Source organism: Microchirus variegatus, assembly GCF_963457635.1.
Source record: "Microchirus variegatus genome assembly, chromosome: 17".
NCBI classification, from domain to species: domain Eukaryota; kingdom Metazoa; phylum Chordata; class Actinopteri; order Pleuronectiformes; family Soleidae; genus Microchirus; species Microchirus variegatus.
The window spans coordinates 25,128,416-25,148,122 of record NC_139818.1 but is presented as its reverse complement, the minus strand read 5'-3'; the positions used below and the strand labels follow the sequence as shown (position 1 = coordinate 25,148,122).

The following is a 19,707-nucleotide window of genomic DNA, read 5'->3' as shown; positions in this document are numbered from 1 at the left end:
GACGTTATTTGTGAAAATATATTACAACGAAATTGTTCCTCAGCAGATGTGGCCGCCATCTTTGTTGGAAAAAAATCAGTCGGCTCGCTGAATTCGCAAAGCATCATGGGTAATTTCATTTTCCAGTTAATTTGAAGTCCACATCAGAGCTCAATACATTTTAAGGGTTGATTACAAGGAAAAAAAATCATACAAAATTTAGGGTTAGGGCAAAAGTTTAGGGTTAAGGGAAGTGTTGGGACGAAGTAACAAAACAATGTAGATTTCAGTGTTTCTGTTCCACCAGAGGAGATTCACGTACCACTGGTGGTCCACACGCCACAGTTTGAGAACCATGGGCTTTACGTTACAGCACAGTAGCTACAGGGCTTTTCCGTTGACTCACAGTGACACAGTGACACACACACACACACACACACACACACACACAAGTCAAGTCTCTCTACATTTTTAGCTGAAGTTGCCCTTGTGACTCCTACATCATGTGACTCTGCTCTGGCAGGAGGTTAAAGGGTTAGTTTGGGTTATTTGAAGTGTCAACACTGACTAACGTACGTCTGCTCGAGTCTACAATAGAAAATGTTTTATAGCATTTTATGACTGAAAAGTAAATTGTAAAATCTCTGCGTTTTAAGCTCACAGGGAAACAGGAGACTTACGTCAACTACTGACACATTTTCCAAGTTTGTACCACTCGAGTAACTTTAAATAATGAATTTTAGACACCGAACGCCTACAATAACACTTTTATACATTATATATTTACGGTTGAAGTAGCAATAGATCACATCACTCCTGTGTGATGTTTTGTAAAAACGGTCACTTTTCTCTATGGGCTTTGGTGCAGGAGAATGACCCGATTAGAATGTTGTAAAGGAGGAAATAAAAAGTCTTGCTTCAATAAGTTCATGTTCAACTGTTGTTTATTTTATTAAAAAGACCAGGGTGCAAATATGAAATTAAAAAAAATAAAGACAAGCATAATTTTTAAGCATTTAATACAAACTTAACAATATAAACTATTTCAGTCCCTCTTGACATGTAAGACACTGACTCAAAATACTTTGTTATACCGTATTTTTTTTTTTTATCAAGTATTGCACAATGTAGGTACAAAATTAATATTCATACGATTACATTTTTGTCCATAGTATAGCAAAAATCTTTTTTTAACCTCTTAAACAGAAAATACAATTCATCTTTCAGGGAAAAAAAGCAAATATTCCTACACTTGAATTCCACCACTAAAGGAATACTCTGTACACAATCTTTAGAATAGTTCATGTATTTTTTTTTTTTTTTTTTTAAAGATGGATTTCTTTAACAATTATCTTTAAAAAAAAAAAAAAAAAAAGGAAAAGCTGCTGCAGCCATCACAGATCACTGGAGTAGTAAAAAGATATAAATGCAACACCATGTCATAGAAACAATATATACTCTGATATCTTACAAACTCTGTACTAAATTAAATTATACAATTAGAAAAAGACCAAGTAACCCCACTTAGTAGTGCCAATTCATAAAAATCAGCCTCGTCTTACCGCCTGTAAAATACTGTAAGAGGCCAGAACTTGAAGCTTGTGTTTTCTTTTTCTCGCTTTTTTACTTTTTAGGAGCATGTTTTTGTTTCAGTTTTCCTCAACATAGTAAAAAAATTTGTGCTTGGTTGGCAAAAAGGAAAAACAATGATGCATGTTCAATTGAAGTAACCAAGCTTGGATGTGTTTGTACAACAAGCCTTCAGTAGAAACAAGGAGGGGGGGGGGCGGTAAAAAGTCCCTCGGGCACATGCGCTTCACTGACTCTACACAGAGTCCTTGAAAAGTCCAGTTTTGTTTGGATGTTTTTGTCTAAATGTGCGTTTGTTTTTCCTTCTCTTTGAGCCACTGTCATTCATAAATAACATCTGGACGGTTCGTCTGAGCGGGTTTAGTTCGCCATGACCGGCTGGAATTGCTGGTTAGAATACTGCATGTTGCTCAGACTGAAGTTGAGGCCGTCCATGAGGGACTTGTCGTTGAGGCTTCCGTAGGCTGCGAACACGTCAAAGGCATTGCTGTACGGCAGGGGGCCCAGTCCCAGGGAGCCCTCGCCGGGGAACACGGCCCCGGGGCTGGTCTGGCCCGGGAGGCTGGGGAACACAAACTCCTTGGCGTTGGGAGAAAGAGCAGAGGCCTTCTGCTGCTGCTGCTGCTGCTGACCCAGGCCCAGCCCGTACAGTGAGTGCATGGAGGTGGAGATGGCTTTCTGCTTCAGCAGGGTGTTGACATTCAGACCCAGGTTATTGGTGGGGGAAGTGCGGGCCAACTTGCTGCCACCGCTGCCGCCGACGTTGTTGTTGCCGCCGCCACCGTTGTTGTTGTTACCACCACGGCTGCTGCTCTTCATCTTAGTGGAGCCGAATTTGGTGGCGGCGAAGGTGGCAGTGGTGAAGGTTAAGGGTTGGGCGGAGCGAGGCATGAAGGACGGGCTGACGGCGGCCGACTGTCCGAAGGGAGGCGAGGGCGAGCTGGACTCTGACGAGACCCCGACCGGGTCACTGATTGGCATGAAGACCTGGGCTTCCGGGTTAAAGCTGTTCTTGATCTCCTTGTCCAGCTCGGAGCCGTTCTCGTTGTTGTCGTCCACGTATAGCACCTTGACCGGTCCCTTCTCCCCGATCTGGTAGGAAACCTCAAACGGGTCGATCCACACGCTAAGGTCCTGAGGGAGATTGTTTCGGACGTCCTCGATGTCCAGCCCGCTCTCTTTGGCAGCCTGCTCCACCACGGGGTCCACCTTCTCCCCTACGTGGATGCACCTGAACCCCGAACCTTTGTATGGCTTATCCGGATACCAGTGGCCTTCATATTTCTTCTTCAGCTGCCTCTCCAGCTCTTCGCCAAAGATATTCACGCGTCGTCGAGGGAGTTTGTTGTATAAATAGGAAATAATAAAGTTGAGTGCTACTTGGATTTCAAGCTGCATAGCTGCTTCGGCGGCGAGGGCGATTCGTTTTCCGTCACAGAGTCGCTTTTAATTCTTCCGAGCGCTGCAAAAACCCCCGGGGCAGCTGTGATCGGCGGGTTGAAAACACTCTGATCGAGCACTCGGTGACAAAGTGAATGTCCTTTTTCCTGCAGCAGGATTGGATTCAGGATCCTGAAGCAACAAAAAAAGAAAAAAGCGTTAAAACCCTGATGCCACAAATTAATAAGCAAGTATTGACCAAGTGCAGTCGACGCAGCAGTGTTACATCTCAGCTGGACTATATCAACGGGCTATAAATAAACACAGGCCACTGACTCAGAGACCGTGTCATCAGAGTGTGTGTGTGTGTCTCTAGTGTGACAGATAAAACCCAGCCACGGTTGACCTCTATGGAGGGCAGTGGATCTGATACCAGGGCGTCGATATCTACAAGGATTTCTGAATTACTCAACCTGGCACAGGGACATGTTAGGGCGCAACACCTGTGATGTCCCACCTCCCAACACAGGAAGTGCCACAGTGGTGGACGTTTAAATTAGCAAACTTAATTACTACTTTATGGTAAATATGTACTAAATATAGTGCAACTACAGGACCTTGCGGCACCAGATCAACCAAAAGTTTAGGTTTTATATTCTACGTTCATCATAATTTTAGCACATAAATGTTAAAATTCATCAACAATTACAAATCGGTTCGATTTTCCTCAAGTTTAGCACATTTTCATTCACTTTCGAGAGCTTTATTTATTTCTAAAAAGGTTTATAAAATGCATGTTTATGTTTGGGGAGTTAGCAAAAATGCTAAGATGTTCAGTTCTAATAATCAAGCCAAACTATCCATGAATTATCTGTATTTGCAGTAGCAGATGTATGCTAGTTTTCCATTAGCATATATACCAGGGGTCACCAACGTGGTGCCCGCGGGCACCTGGTAGCCCGCAGGCAGCCAATACGGTGCCCGCGGGCTCACTTCACTTCACCTCACTTGCATGTATCCGTATGATGGCTCAGTAAAATATCTTTGATATTGTTTATAAAAACTGGTAATCGTTAGGAGTAAGCACTGGAATGAATGTGTATGCAGTTTAATGCATAATATGAATCATTTAAATGGTAAACAAATTAAAAAAAATGTTAATGTGGTAGCCCTCCATATTATTTTTTACCCTTAAGGTAGCTCTCTGTCTCAAAAAGGTCGGTGACCCCTGATATATACATACAATCCATATAAATATCCTCACTAGTTTTGTTTGGGCAAGAACACTGGAGCTAGTGTTAGCATCAGAAAAATTGTCACAATATCCCAAAATATTTAAGGTATATTAGCCAAATATCCTGTAAACCCAGTGGAAACGAATATATTCGAGTTTTTCTTCGGGAAACTCTTTAATGATAACCTTAACTATAAATGCTAATTTTCTTTATAACTATAGTTTGTAATTTGCGACTAATGTCACTGGAAACCTAGCTAGAGAGGAGCATTGTTTGCTATGCATTATAATGAGAAACCTGGCAGATACTAATGCGACTTATTTTCTATCAATTTTGTAGACAATTTCGGTTCAAATTTGCTTTACGTTTCACTGGAAACATCAACTACTAATGTGTATTTTCTATTTCCGATTAAAAAACAATAATTAAATGCGCCTTGGCCACAGCAGCACGTAGCAGAGCCGCTGTTACATAATCATCATTCAAAGTCGAACCACGGCCACAAAAGACGATTCTACAACCGTGACACGAAGAGGAAAAACACCAGTGACGCTACGATAACGGTGCTAGTTTCTCCATATGGAACACAAACCCACTGATTAGCATGTAGCTTAGCCAAATTAACGAAGGGTGTGAACGGGAGCTACTAGCTTATCTGGACGCCGCACACTGTTAATGTTTAAGCCCCGAGCAGCTGCTTATCACTGCCGGTTTCCCCGTGACATCGTCAAGATTAAAAGATACACACGACTAACAAGCGACAGAAATGTACATTTAGACAAATATGATAGATGATAGCAAGATACGTATCGTTTTAGTGGCAAAAAAAAAACTAGCATGCAAATGTCGACCGAAACCGGGCTAAACCGCTAAGTGTCACCGGGGGGATTCTAAGACGTGAACAGATAGACGATTTTTTTATTTTTACTGTTTAATAAGATGCTAAATGCGACGTCATGCTAGTGTTTACTTACATGGAAAATTCACAGCAGGTTCTTCTTCTTCTTCTTCTTCCAGAGTCCGCTCCAGCAAGCTGCTACTTCAGCTTCTCTAAAGGGAAATACAAAATAATGGTGTTTCTCTGTAACGCTCCAGGCGCTGGTTCCTCTGGTTCCTCTGGTTCCTCTGGTTCCTCTGGTTCTTTCCTTCTTTCCTTCCTTCCTTCTGTGGGGGTTCAGTGGTCTGTTTGCGGTCCACACGGTGTCAAAGTGAACTCCCACAGCCTGGGAGTTTTTACAACTCTGCCCTTTAAAAACTTGGGCTGCCGTGTTTTATATAGCGCTCCTCCGCCACGGACACGCAGGAGGTGGTGATGCGGCTCGCAGAGGTCAACACCCAATCGCGCGCTCCCATTGGCTGCGCAGGCGACTACGTCACGGACGACTCCTCCCGAGCGCTGCTGTCATTGGACGACGCCGCTGTCACTCAAACGGCGGCTTCTATTTACGGTAGTGGTTCGCCTTTCAATGTGCACGGGACTATTTTGTTTTAGCTAAAATGTCGGCGTTTTCGGGAAAATAAAAATCAGCCGCGTGTTAATAAAGAAACATTTACGAGTTCACACATTAAAGGTGACAGACTGACATGTTTGATTACGCGAAATAAACCCTTTTAAAACGTGCCTTTGCGCTTCAGAGGCTGTGCTTGTTCATGTCTCACACCTACGACCACACAATGAGTCTGTTGTGAAGAAATCAGACCACAAATGTGTGTAAATACTGTCGCAAGACACTGAAACGAATAACAAACAAATCCCACATTGAGGACTTACCATGACGGGGTTAAACCGAGTTAGATGTAGTTCCCCTCCTGCGGCGGAGGGACACACCTGTCACGGTTTGTGTTCACTGCTCTTCACTACTGACATGTTCATGTTTCCCTTGTGGCAGCTGAAGGTATAACAACACACTTCTCTGTTTATTATGAATCACCACAGTTTCCAGCGCTATTAAAGCTCCAGTGTGAAACATTTACCAGGGTTTGTTGGCAGAAATACACACATATACACATGTATAATTTTTGTACCCTAGCTATACTTTCTGAAAATACATTATTCTGATTCTGCAAATTATAGCTAGGTTAGCAAGCTAGCACTATAGCCGGCTACAAATAGCTATCAATTTGTAGCTACAAGACAATACCATAGAAATGTCTACAGCTTTCATTTCCATTGACGTTCGGGGAAGCCATTTTGAATTGTAAACATGCATAGCATGAATTAAACAAGATGACAAATCATTACAGCTTCAGAAAATGTTAGGATTCAACCTTAATATTCTCAAAAGCAAGCTAACTAAACTATAATACTAGCTCACAGCTGAGAAGCTGAGGTTTTTCAGAATAAATCATTCTGATGCTGAAAAGTATAGCAAAGTTAGCAAGCTAGATCTATAGCCAGCTATAGTTCAGCTTGCACTTTGTTTTTTTTAGCTTGGAAGCTATAGCTAAGCTATTGGAAGCAAAATGTCTATAGCTTTCATTTCCATTGAAGCTCGAAGCTACGATTGATTATTAAAAGCTAGCTAAATAGCTATGTAGCTACTGTATATATATATTTTTTAGTGTATTTTAGGCAACAGTCTTGCTTTACCAAGGCCGACATCTTGCGCTAACCACGTCAACAATGGTGAATAGCTTCGTCCACATAAACCTGATGTAAAATAAATAACGTAGCAAGAGTTGACAGAGTTCTGTAAGTGTGTTTACATAGTTTCTGGTATGCGAAGGCCACCGTAGTTTCCTGACGGGAGGGGTTGCTGCACCGGTAGGTGTCTCACTAATTCGTACACCCTGAACCTTTGCTATGTTCCTATGGCAGCCTGAATGGACCAATCAGAAGCAGAAGCTTACTATGCAAAGGAAGATAAAGGAACTACGAGTTTTGCTCGTCATTATTCTCACACACCTTTAAACCAAACAATGAAACCTCATCATTTCCCTTCACACAAATATCTACGCCCGTATCCGACTGTGAACCTGCGATAAATACGTGACAGCGAGTTCCTCGATGACGACCTTTGACCTCCCTCTGGTGTCCACGCGTGTTCTTGTTCCCAGCAGCTTTACAGCACGGAGCTTAAAGCTCTTCCCTGTTTGACGCCACAGCTCTGGTCTTACCTAACATGGCTCTCCTGCACAGCGTGTTTGCACAATAAACACAAGCCACATGAATTATAGAGCTGGAAGGTGGAGGAGGGAGACGGGGAAAAGAGCCCGAGACGGTAAAGTATTTCAGAAACTCGCTCAAAAATGTCTGTAAATGTTAAATCTGACAGCTGATATACAGAGAGCACTCCCAGCTACTCACACAGTGTCTCTGGTGGGAACAGCAGGGGGAGTCAATATCATTTCAGAGGCGAATATGAAGAGTGCAGATCAATAACAATTCATTTAGACAGACAGTTGTTCAAATCACGCTCCTGACTGAATCATGAAAGCACACAAAAAAGAATTGACATATTCCTTGTTTTGCTCCCTGACTTCACAGGACATTATTCATAGGGCAAACGTCACAGTGACATTGGACAGAAGCTGCTTTAACCTCTGTGAGAGACATTGCTTTAAAAGGACGTATGGAGCACAGTCGCAGAGGGAAGGTTTTCATCAGACCTTTAAAGGGTCATACCTATGTTCCCCACTTTGTATGTGACAGGGGAACATGGGACCCTTTTTTTGAAAAAGGGTAGGGTTAGGGTTAGAGAAAGGGTCCTATGTTCCCCGATCACATACAAATCGGGGAACATAGGACCCGGGGAACATAGGTACGGACCCCCTTTAAAGTCGTCTCTTAGAAACTCCAGAGTCTCACATATATTTCCTTCTCACAAGAAACTCGCTCTTGCATTCTTGAATTATGTTTCGTAAAAACAAATTTCTCGTCCAGACTGTGTTTGTGTTGTAATTCAAAAGCACCGCAGACAAAATGTGTGTAACCCACAGGCGACGGGGGAATAGTTGTACTAATGCCAAGCAGCAGATAAACAAACAATAAGAACCAGGTCCAGATTAAACTCCTGTCACGATGTTATTTTAGAGCCTGATCTAATTCACTCAACAGTCGCACGTTAGAACTGAAAATGATGTCACACCTGAGTTTAGACCCTTTCAGTTTAGATACACAACTGCTAGCTAACTAGCTTGCTCAATTACATTTTCTGAAAGTTATTGCTATAGTTAGCAAGCTAGCACTCCTTTCCATTAAAGCCCAGAGCAACCTATTAATTGTAAACATGTGACATGTTGACAACCTAAAAGCTAACCTGACAGCTATAAAGCTAACCTAGCTATACTTTCTTAAAAATTTTAAATTCAGAAATGATTCTGATTCTGCAAATTATAGCTAGGTTAGCAAGCTAGCACTATAGCCAGCTACAGATAGCTAGCAATTTTAGCTTTGTAGCTACAGTTTGTAAATCTAGTCCATTTGATGAAGACAGTACCATAGCAATGTCCACAGCTTTCATTTCCATTGAAGTACAGGGCAGCCATTTTGAATTGAAAACATGCATAGCATGAATTAAGCAAGTTGAAAATGAATTAATGAATAAAATGCATGAATTAAACTTCACAAAATGTTAGGATTCAACCTTAATATTCTCAAAAGCAAGGTATACTAACTATAATACCAGCACACTAGTTTAGCATTAAAGCTAACCTGACAGCTGAGAAGCTGAGATTTTTCAGAATAAATCATTCTGATTCTGAAAATTATAGGAAGCAAATCTCGTCCATTATATACAGTAAAAACATTAGCATTACTCCATAGCAATACATCTATAGCTTTCATTTCCATTGAAGCTCGAAGCTAGGATTGATTATTAAAAGCTAGCTAACGAGCTATAACACTGGCTTGCTAGGTTATCTATAAAGAATAGATTATTCTGATTCATTTTAGCTGGGTTAGCAAACTAGCACTAGAGCAGCCATTCTGAATAGTAAACATGCGGCATGAGGAAGTAAACAAGTTGACAACTTGGAATTACAGCTCCAGGAAGTGTTACGATTAAAACCTCCGACAACGAAGTGGGAAACAGACTTAAAAAATGTAATTCAGACACAGTCTCATTGTGTGCAAACCAGTTCTAGGAGACAATAAGGTTTGTTGGCTTCACTGTTGATTTCTGGAAACAAAAGCTGGCGCATTCATTAACCCTCATATCAACACATATGGAGGGTTAATTGCGATATAACAATGCCACGGTTGATTGATGCTCGGCTCAGACGCCGAGGTTCATAAATAAAAGTGTTGTAAAGTGTCGTCAGATCGTAGCTGGAGGGCGACGGGACGCCGCAGGCACAATAGAGAGGCTTTCCAACGTCCAGATTGAGACTCAGCAGGAGTGGGAGATGAGTTCCACTCACCCCCACCACCGCCACCGACCGAGAAGCCCGTGTGATGGATGACCTGCGTACAAACTAAACACACTGTGGAGGCCTTGGAGACACACCAAGGCCACCAGAGCAGAGCTTTCTTCCCCCTCCTAGCACTCACAGCACAGGAAATGTGCGACTACGACCAAATGTTCAGACATGCTTCTGTTTGCGCCGCGGCTTCATCTCCGTTCGGACGGATATAAGGTTTTCCCAGTTAGAAATACCACAAACGAGTCCAGATTCCTTCTGCTCATTCTCCCATTGTGTGTACTTGGTCAGCGAGTATTAGTTTTGGCCGCCGATAGGTGGAACAATCGTCCCACATCGCGCTTAACAATGACCTATTTGTTATTCTGCAGCAGAGACTGGAGGTGGTGCGTGGTGTGAGTTTCCCCCCCGATGTTGTGGGTCCGTCTGTCTCAGGCCTGGAGGTAAACACAGCTAATGAAATGGGATGTTTTAGCATGACTCATGCAAATGTTTTGGAGTAAAAGTCAGTCCACTTAGACATTTCTCCCCCTCCGTCTTCACAGAGCTGTGAAATCCTCACCTCGTCTCGAGCTGCACACTCTTAAATTCCCAGATGTGGTCAGATGTGGATTTCTAATCTAATGTGTGTGTGTGTGTGTGTGTGTGTGTAGTAGCATCACGTGCCGACGAGGAGAAACCAAAACACAAGAGAAGATCATAAGAAATATGTGCCGCTCCTTGTTTGTGTACGGCCAAGAGAAGAATGGAAAAAAGGCCATTTTGTAGCTCATTCATTTATGCTAACGGCCTTTTGCCTGGGAAAGTGAGCAGTGTCCAATTGTAAAAGACAGCGAAAAGCGTATAAAGATATCGTAGACTTAAATGGGCGCAGGTTTCATCCCAAAATGGAACCTGACAGCTGAGAAGCTGAGGTTTTTCAGAAAAAACACAACTAGCAACAAATCTATCAACAATATATAATATATAACAAGATATAATCCAGTAGATGTAAAGGCCATGTGGTCAGATGTGGATTTCTGATCTAATGTGTGTGTGTGTGGTAGCATCATGAAAACACAAGAGAAGATCATAAGACATATGTGCTGATCTTTGTTTGTGTACGACCAAGAGAAGAATGGGGGGAAAAAGCCATTTTGTACGAGAGAATCTGGGATTTGGCACAAAAGCCTCAGTCGTGTGAAGCTGCTGTTTAATGAAAGTCTTCAGCACAAAGAGCTCAGATAAGTTTATTAAATCTTGATCCAGTCGACTTCAAAGCTCAGACATTGTTTGGAAACACGACTTTACTCTTTCATGTCTCACCATGAGGGATTTACTGGTATCTGCAACTGGAAATGTTCACCTGAAGACGAGCAGCTAACATTCACAATACAGGTCAAAACAAACGTAGTCTGGTACACGCTTAGAAATAAAAATGCTAAGTAGAACCATATAAGGTTCTTTGGCCTAGGAGAACCTTTGTGTATGTAAAGTGACAGTTAATCCCAAAGAGAATCATCACCTGGACTATGGAATTCACCTTTAGTGTCTTTGGTTCACTCTCACCAATGTTTACATTCCATTATTAGCCAGATTAAGACTATAGTCAGACTAAGAGTGCCAGGTAAACACTATTTACCAACCCTTAACCCATGCTTTGCTTTACAGGGGCTGCCATCTTGTGTCTACAGAAGCCCGAATGGACAAATCAGCCAGAGACAACATTTGACAACATCCTTGTCCAACCTCCCATTGGACCTTTAACCAGAATAAGCCCACGCTAAAAATAAGACATAATCAGATTAGGCCCCTGTGTGATGGAGTATAGTGGCATATATGTAGACATGCTAATCAGATTATAGATTAATATAAGCTCTGCAATGTGTAAACAGCAAAATATGTAAACAACATGGTGGAAAATCAGTTATCAGATCATCTGTTTGCATGTAAATCTAATCACTTTTTTAGCAACAAACACAAAGGCAGCTAACATTAGCTTCTACAAGCTAACTACTGATCATATGAGGCCAAATGTGAGTAGTAGCAAAGCATCCTGCATGTTTTTTTTAAGCGAGTAGCGGCATATTTATAAAGCTAATGAATATATTATTAAGCATAGCTTAGCAAACGTCACTTCAAAGGTAGCTAGCATTGTGACTCTTTCTTCACATTAAGTGTGAAATGTTTTAGTTAGGAACTCAAAAGAGTTCACTTATGTTTCTAGTTCACACTGAATAGGTTTTCCTCTCTTGAGATGCTAACACATGCAAAAAGAAAAAACATGCTAAGTAATTCACATGGTGTATAAAGCTCATTAATTTTTGCTAACGGTCTTTTGAGTCGGAAAGTGAGCAGTGTCCAGTTGTAAAAGACAGCGAAAAGCAGCGTACAAAGATATCGTAGACTGAAATGGGCGCACGTTTAATCACATAAGCGTTTTGTTAGGTGGCTGAAACCTGTTAGCGTGCATCCAAGTCCTAAATTTTAATTGCGAAAAAAAGACCATTACATTTGTATTCACAGTAACGGAACACAATCTTACCAATTTAGCGACTTTTCAAAAAAAGTGACGAACGAAAACACCTAGTGAGTCACGTAAATATAGCCGAAAGTTGCATATATGCTAATAAGCATCTTCTGGCTTTAGCTACTTTCTATTTAAAGGTAGCTAGCGAGAAGTCTAGCGACTTTTTGGGCAAACCTTAGATACTTTTCCGAGTCGTTCTGCCACAGAAGTTTACCCGACAAGAAATAATCCAATTGACGTAAAGGCCGCGTCTAGTGTACGATGTTTTCAGGCGACTTTTCAGGCTGCATTTAGCTACTTTCCATTGAAAGTAGTTGGTAACAAGTAGTTGGTAACAGTAGTTGGTAGTTGGTAACATATATATATATATATATATATATATATATATATATATATATCATTTACCAGCTGATTTAATGTGATCCTGCGCCGAACAGAAGTTTTACGGCTCTGTTATTGAGTCTGACTCTTAACCCGTGGCGGAGGAGGAGCTGCTCAATTAGTATTCATAGCGGCTCTGGCGTGATACCAATCTAAGATTATGCTGCTCACTGGAATTTATAGCTCCACACTCACATGCTCAAGCACCTGCTTCACTCTTTCCTCAACTTCAAAGAGGAAACGGCCTTTAAACACTCAAAATGTTGTGATGAATCGTCGGAGATGCTGCACGTAGAAAAAAAACCTTAAAAGAATCAGTGTCTGAACTGGAGGATGTGATTCCAGGCTCGAGGTTCGACGCTCTGCTTCCTCGGGGGGTTGTTTACAAATCCCGCGACAGACAGAGCAAAGCTCTTTTTTTCACACCAGTGCCAGGAATGTCATTAATATAAGCTGGTAATACAGTATACCGCACACGCTCATACCTGCATGCATGGACGGCCACAGGAATTTCTCTCTCTGGAGTTCTGAGCCGAGGTTTTTTTAAACTCGCCTTCGCAGCTAAAGTGGTGCTTGTGTGCAATAATGAGCACGTAGCGCGCGGCGGTTTCATATCGCAGCAGGGGTTTCAGTGTCGTGACCCTCAACAGAAAGACTCATCACCAAGGCGGTCGCAGGCTTCTAAGGAGGAAGGTTTCACAATAGTGTATCAGCTCTGCTCCTCCTGTTTAAATACAGTTCTGTTGTGTCGTTTGGTTTCATGTTGGAGGACGACGTCGGCCCACGTCTCACGCACCAATCAGCCGACAGAACGGGGTCGAATTAAGTCTAATAGCAAGACACGGCCAACGCCTTGCTGTCGCGGACGCTTCTACTCGATTTGACTCTTTTTTTCCTGAGGAATTCAATCATGCTGTGAAATGAACAGCCAGTGATTGAGGAAGAGTCTCAGTGTGAAAACCATCCATAGCAGAGGGAATGTGTCACATTTCCATGAATAGTGAATGGAGTGTGCTACAGTCGTCAGGATGTCCCAGTCATTGTGATTTGTATCCACACCCCCCCCCAAAACTCTGTTACTGTGACGTGACTGTAACCTTCTCCCTTAAACCTGCTGCTCTCTCCTCAAAAACACATTTCTATCTCAGCCGTCGCCGTCTTGCGGAGAAAAGGACTTTGCTCGATTTACATTTTCTGCAAAAGCCTTGGAGATGTTTCATTTACATTTAGAATAGGGAGCCATATTTGAATTTAAATTTGCTTCATGCGTGACACTATTTGAGGCGAGATTTTCTCCCGGTCATGGAGGCGTGGTGGGCGTGGTGGGCGTGGTGGGCGTGGTGGGCGTGCGTCCAATTCAGCGGCGTAGTTCAAGACCAGTTCGAATACAAACGTTGCATTCAGCGAGGGATGTTTTTAATCGTACGGTCCAGTTGCCCGCAAAAGTCATACGTCAAAAGCTAGCCTATAGGATGCCGAATTTCACACTTTAAGTACTTTAACATGTCCACAGTGAGCACAAATGAAGAGCTAGCAAAAAAAACCCAGCAAAAACTACAACTTTTACTCTTGCTGATGCTAAGAGCAGCCATTTCGATGGCGTGTTATGATCCTCCGAGAAGCAGACCACTGTTTTTAAAGGCAAGACGTTGCAGATATGCTAATTAGCACCTTCTGGCTTTAGCTACTCTCCATTGAAAGCAGTTGGCAACACTGACGGGAAGCTAGCAACAAATCAAGCGGCTTTTTTGGTCAAACCTTAGCTACTTTTCCGAGTAAGAAATTTGCCTGTTCTGACGGAACGAGAATGTGTCGGACGTGTTTGTCTTAAAACCCTCCGTCGAGTGAAGAGCTGACCAAAAGAAAAACCCAGTAAAAACTACAACTTTTACTCTTGCTGATGCTAAGAGCAGCCATTTTGATGGTGTGCTATGATCCTCCGAGTAGCAGAACATAGTTTTAACATTATTACGGGAACAATCTAGTGTGTTCTAAGACTTTTCTTTCAACTTTCCCAGATGCCCTTTGAGCTTAAACCTAAACTAGAGTAATAACAATAAAATCCATCCATCCATTATCGTCTCTGCTAATAGTTTATGGCAGGCTGTACCCTCAGAGGTTAGACGTTCCTAATCACAGTTCACACTTCTTTATCGCAGTTCTTTAAAGTCCAAAGTCCTTCAACACACTGGGTTCTTCGGCCAATGTCCTTCAACCTTCAGATAACCTTCCAATAATTCCGCGTAGGCTGTAAACTGAGAGGTGCTGTCTGCTCTTCAGAGTTCTTCAACAAGGTCCAAAGACCTTCAACACAACCCAAAGCCTATCTTCTGCTTCTTCTTCTTCTTCTTCTTCTTCTAACAATTCCCAGAAGGTTGCACACTGAAAGGTGCAATTCCGCCCCCCCATAGCTCTAAGATAGTCCATGCCAGTGTGGACACCCATAGACAACCAAACACACCCCACCCCCCGATGTGGCTAACCCAAAAGGAAATGGCATTTACCGAAGAAAGGGTTTTTCAAGGGTTCTTGGTAACACTAATGGTTCCAGTAAGAACCATTTTGATCCAGAGAACCCTTTAAAACCCCTTTCCTGAATAAAGTGTTTTTAAATGGGAGGGTTCCAGATGGAACCTTTATAAAAAAAAAGGGTTCTCCTATGAGGACAAGCCAAAGAACCTTATATGGTTCTACTTAGCACTTTTATTTCTCAGAGTGTTCCCTCTTCACCGTGTGATCCATCGCCAAAGGATGATTGATTTCAGATCAGGCAAACAAACATGCATCACTGTCACAGGATATTAGCACACACATTAGCACACACATTAGCACACACATTAGCATACATTAGCCCCGGAAAGCACAGCTTCATCGCAGCTTCACAAACTGCCGTCAAAGTGTTCGCACAGGCAGAGTTTGCCCTCGATTCCTGTTTGCCAGAAATGATGTCAATGTTGTCATGGCAACTATTCTTACACATTAGCCCTCATGCTCTTCCACAGCAAGAGTAGCAATCAAGTGCTATTTTTTTCTTTTCTTTTCTTTTCCCTCACTGACAAACATCAGATCAGTTTATAGCATTAGTTAACGTGATAGAGGAGAAAGAGCTCGTTTCTGTTTCTGCAAACAGCTGATCAGGACGAGGAGGAATAATGAGGCAGAAGTCATGATCACTCATGTGTGTGTGCAGCGTAATGATCAGCACATCTTGCTAATTTGCTTTGTGTACGTATAGAAAAACAAAAAAACATCCTAATGTTTACGGAATATTCAATGAATCGCTCTGGAACGATGACGCGCGATTTCGATGGAGATAAATACGCTCGGCGTGGACTTCAGAGAGCTGACGCTGCTGTTGGAGGGTAACGAGAGAAGGTGGAGCCATATTTCGCTGATGGACGTCCTTTGATGGAAACGGAGAAAGGTGATAGGCTGGAGCGAAAAACAGCGTGAGAACACAAAAAAGAGCCGCGATGCAGAAAACACACAGAAAAAAAGCAGCGTTTCAGAGGCAGCTGCTGCTGCTGCTGCTGCTGCTGCTGCTGCTGCTGCTGCTGCACCGTATATATGCAACTGCATCAGCAGCTCAATGCTGTGATCTCCCGGGAGCAGAGAAGGAGAGTAATTGTGACATTGCTCTTCGGCCGGGAATTGCTACTCAGTGCAATTCAGCCCCGCAATCAGAGAGCAACGGGCTGAACAGTCAACGTGGTCAATTTCAGTCAATTCACTGGTTTAAGATGATAAATGGAAACGGCAACGAGTGACTGCACAACACAGCTGAGTGAGGATGATGATGCAAGGCCATGATTTCACTTAAGTTCGACCCCCCTAACCCCCCCAGTGTCACCGCGAACACATAAAGCTGGACTAGGCAACATTTTACTGTCGCTATTGATCAGTCATTACATTGTAATCTTTCAGCACAATGTAAATCAAAGGGGATCTGAGAGAGGAAGTGAACGCTTGCACCTCCTCCTCCTCCTCCTCCTCCTCCTCCTCCTCCTCCTCTTCCTCCTCCTCCTCCTCCTCCTCCTCTAGGCTTTGTTTACCTGTGTCGACAAACTCTGGCCAATCACACGACAGTTTAGAGGCAGGTGAGTGAGTGATAGAGATTACCTTGTGTCCTTGTGTGTATAAAGCACGTCGTCTATGTCCATGAAGAGTGGAGCCCTGGAGTGATTCCCAAATTCCCCTGGTGGACAGAACAGGTACAACAGGTTAGCAAAAGAACTCCAAAATCAGACGCGGAGAGACGATGGCGATGATACGATGTCTTTGTTTGAGTAAAAACGGGACAAAATTGGCCGGCAAAGGCAGAAAAGGTCAGATTACACAAAAAAAAATACACAAGTACACTTGAGAAATAATAAAAATGGCAAAGTGGAAATATATACTGTTGTAATGGTTTGTATTTATACTAGTGCTGGACACGTTAACGCAGGACGCGTTTCCATGACAACCGCCCAGAAAAAGACCCGCGTGACGCCATGTTTATGTGACTCTGGATTGTTAAAATGAGTCTCTAAAGTAACGCTAAACCTTAAAAACAGAGGCTAGTTATTTGTAGCGCTGCTCTTTTCATTTAATAAACAGTCGCTCCATTTCAACTGTAGGTGCGCTAACGGCGCTAAAGGAGCTAATGCAGCTAACAGGTAAACGGTGCCTGGACTCCGGTGTCGCGGCACGTAAACATGATGTCACACACGTCTTTTTTCGGTCAGTCGCCATGGAAACACGTTGTGCGTTAGCGTACGTTAACCTAGTGCCCAGCACTAATTTATACAGCACTTTACGTACATCGCGTAGACTACCGGGAATCGAACCCACAACCTCCGAAAAAATACACATAAGTGCAAACAAAAAATGGGCGGGAACATCACAGAAAATAAAAACCAGGAACAGGAAGTAAATAAAATGAATATCAAAATAAAACAGGAAACTGAAACTAAAATAATTTCCAGCTTTAAATAACAGTAAACTATTAATATTCAACTATCTTCTTCTTTAGTGATCCATATATTTGATTTAGTAAAGGTTTTATGACCTCCCTGAAAACACTGGACGTGGCCCCCTAGTGGCTGGGTTATAACAGGTGTCATCAGATTATTTCACGCTGATCTTATCGTTCCTAACTGGTCACAGTTGACAGAACTCTTCATTAGTTCTGAAGAAAAGAACATTTTGCGTTTGGATCAAAGCTGCGATAAAAAGGTTTTGTGTCGCATTTTTAATTGTGCTTCAGGTTTCTTATATTCGAGAATCCTTTTATTTGTGTTTAATGACATTTTTTCTTCTCCTCCAGCTGCAGCTTCAATATTCAGCTCACACAGTCTGTGCACTTTAAATAGTCTATAAAATAAAGACATTTTAATTAAACAGCGAACAACGTTATCGCAATTTATGAATGTAACGCGGCGTGTGTTTGATGATTGCTCCGCCTCTAATATTCATAACAGACCATAAAGAAGGAGGATTTACATTTTCCCTCATCAGAGTCAGTTTGTCGGCTTGTTTTATGGAGCTTTAGTTTCTGCTGAATAAAAAAAAAGTTTCTGAAAATAATTCCTGGAAACTGTTGACAGTTCAGTCCGTCATTCTTAAAGTGTCTCAGCGCTGAGATGTGACAGAGTCGCCTCAACTGAACTGGGAAGTGTCAGATGTGTCAGAGATGATATTTACAACCTGGATTCATCACATTTAAGTTACGGATGTAGATCTACCTCCACACACACACCTTAAAAAATATGAGATGAAAAGATCAATATCACAAAGTGTGCAGTAATTATTAGGCTGGTTTAGCTTAGCCTAGCTTAACGAGACATAAAATAACAAGAAAACTCTCCTTAAAGTGTCAAACAAAACCTTCGAAAACCCACTTGTTATGATATTTTAGTGTTAAATATAACAAAAAGTTTGGCTAGTTGTAGCTGTAACCGTGTTTAGCTTTACAAAACTTGGCCATTCCGATAACATGCTAACATGTTTTAGCTTATGACAAAATCAGTCTGTTTCGCAAATGATTTGCCTTCAAAATTAAGAAAATATACTCTTTTAATATTGATTATTAAGTTAAATTGATAAAATAGTTAGCATTTAACTGCTATTAGCTTAAAGGAGGTTAGTGAAAACAACTTTAATGCTAGTCCGTAACATGAAATTGGGCTTTAGTAATAGCTCAATTGCTAATTATAGTATCATGACATTATTATTCATATTCGTTATGGATTCAGTTCCTCAACAACCGCTAAACAACTGCTAACTATCAGATGAGTAGATCAACATCACCGATTGTGTGGTAATTATTCGACTGGAGTAGCTTAGCTTAGCATAGTAAGACATAAAATAACAAGAACACTATCTTTAAAGTTTGAAACATATTTTATCTTGTTTTCCTCTGTTGACAAGTTAAATATATATAACAAAACATGTGGTTAGCTTTAGCTGTGTTTAGCTGTACAAAAGCTTGGTCAGTTTGCAAACATGCTAACATGTTTTAGCTTATGACAAAGTCAGTGTTTTGACTTAAGAATTAAGAAAATATGCTCTTTTAATATTTTATTGCGTGTAACTGTTATTAGCTTACAGGAGGCTAGTGGAAACAACTTTAATGCTAGTCCATAACATGAAATTGGGCTGTAATATTAGCCTAATTATTGCTAATTATAGTATCATGACATTATTATGTATATACATTTGTACTCTTTATGGCTTCAGCTCTACAATAACCCTTGAAGAATAAGCTGTTTAAACTCACCAGCCACTTTATTAGGTACACGACAACAGTCACATGGACGCCTCACAGATGCATCTCCTGTTTTACAGCTGTACTCTTTAAAAACAAAAAAAACATTGTTGACCCAAATAATGAGCCCATAAATAATCTTAAGTTTGACCTTGGTCGGCCAGTGACCTCCTCTTATCGCTCACAATCCAAGACCAACGTCATTCGTCCCCCTTGTTACGCCACCTCTTGTTGAGGACAATAGCTGAGGCCACGTCAGGACACTTCACTGCTGACAACAATGCAGCCACAGAACTGTGTCAGACCCTCAGAGCTGCTGCAGTTGGGAAATATCCCGTGTCTGGTGAAACACAGCGAGTCTTTAGCTTTAGCAGCCGCCGCGTGAGGCAAGAAAAGAGCGACATCCTGCAACGACACTGATGTAACCAGATCTGTAGTAACCACAGAGTGACGCTCACAGTCGGTCGATGGCGTAACCGTTTTCTTTCATGGATAAACGCTTGCGTAATTAGCTTCGCAAAGAGCTA

At 41.9% G+C, this 19,707-nt stretch overlaps 1 protein-coding gene across 1 annotated transcript; it reads right to left on the bottom strand.

Moving 5' to 3' along the window:
- Window positions 1–911: 911 nt before the first annotated feature.
- Window positions 912–5,415, bottom strand: LOC310939181 (protein Tob1-like). The gene is made up of 2 exons (XM_083903859.1): window positions 5,159–5,415; window positions 912–3,141 (listed from the first exon to the last, which is right to left on the bottom strand). Exon 2 carries the CDS (start codon window positions 2,965–2,967, stop codon window positions 1,930–1,932), a length of 1,038 nt encoding a protein of 345 aa, XP_083759985.1. The 5' UTR covers window positions 2,968–3,141; window positions 5,159–5,415; the 3' UTR covers window positions 912–1,929.
- Window positions 5,416–19,707: the final 14,292 nt, after the last annotated feature.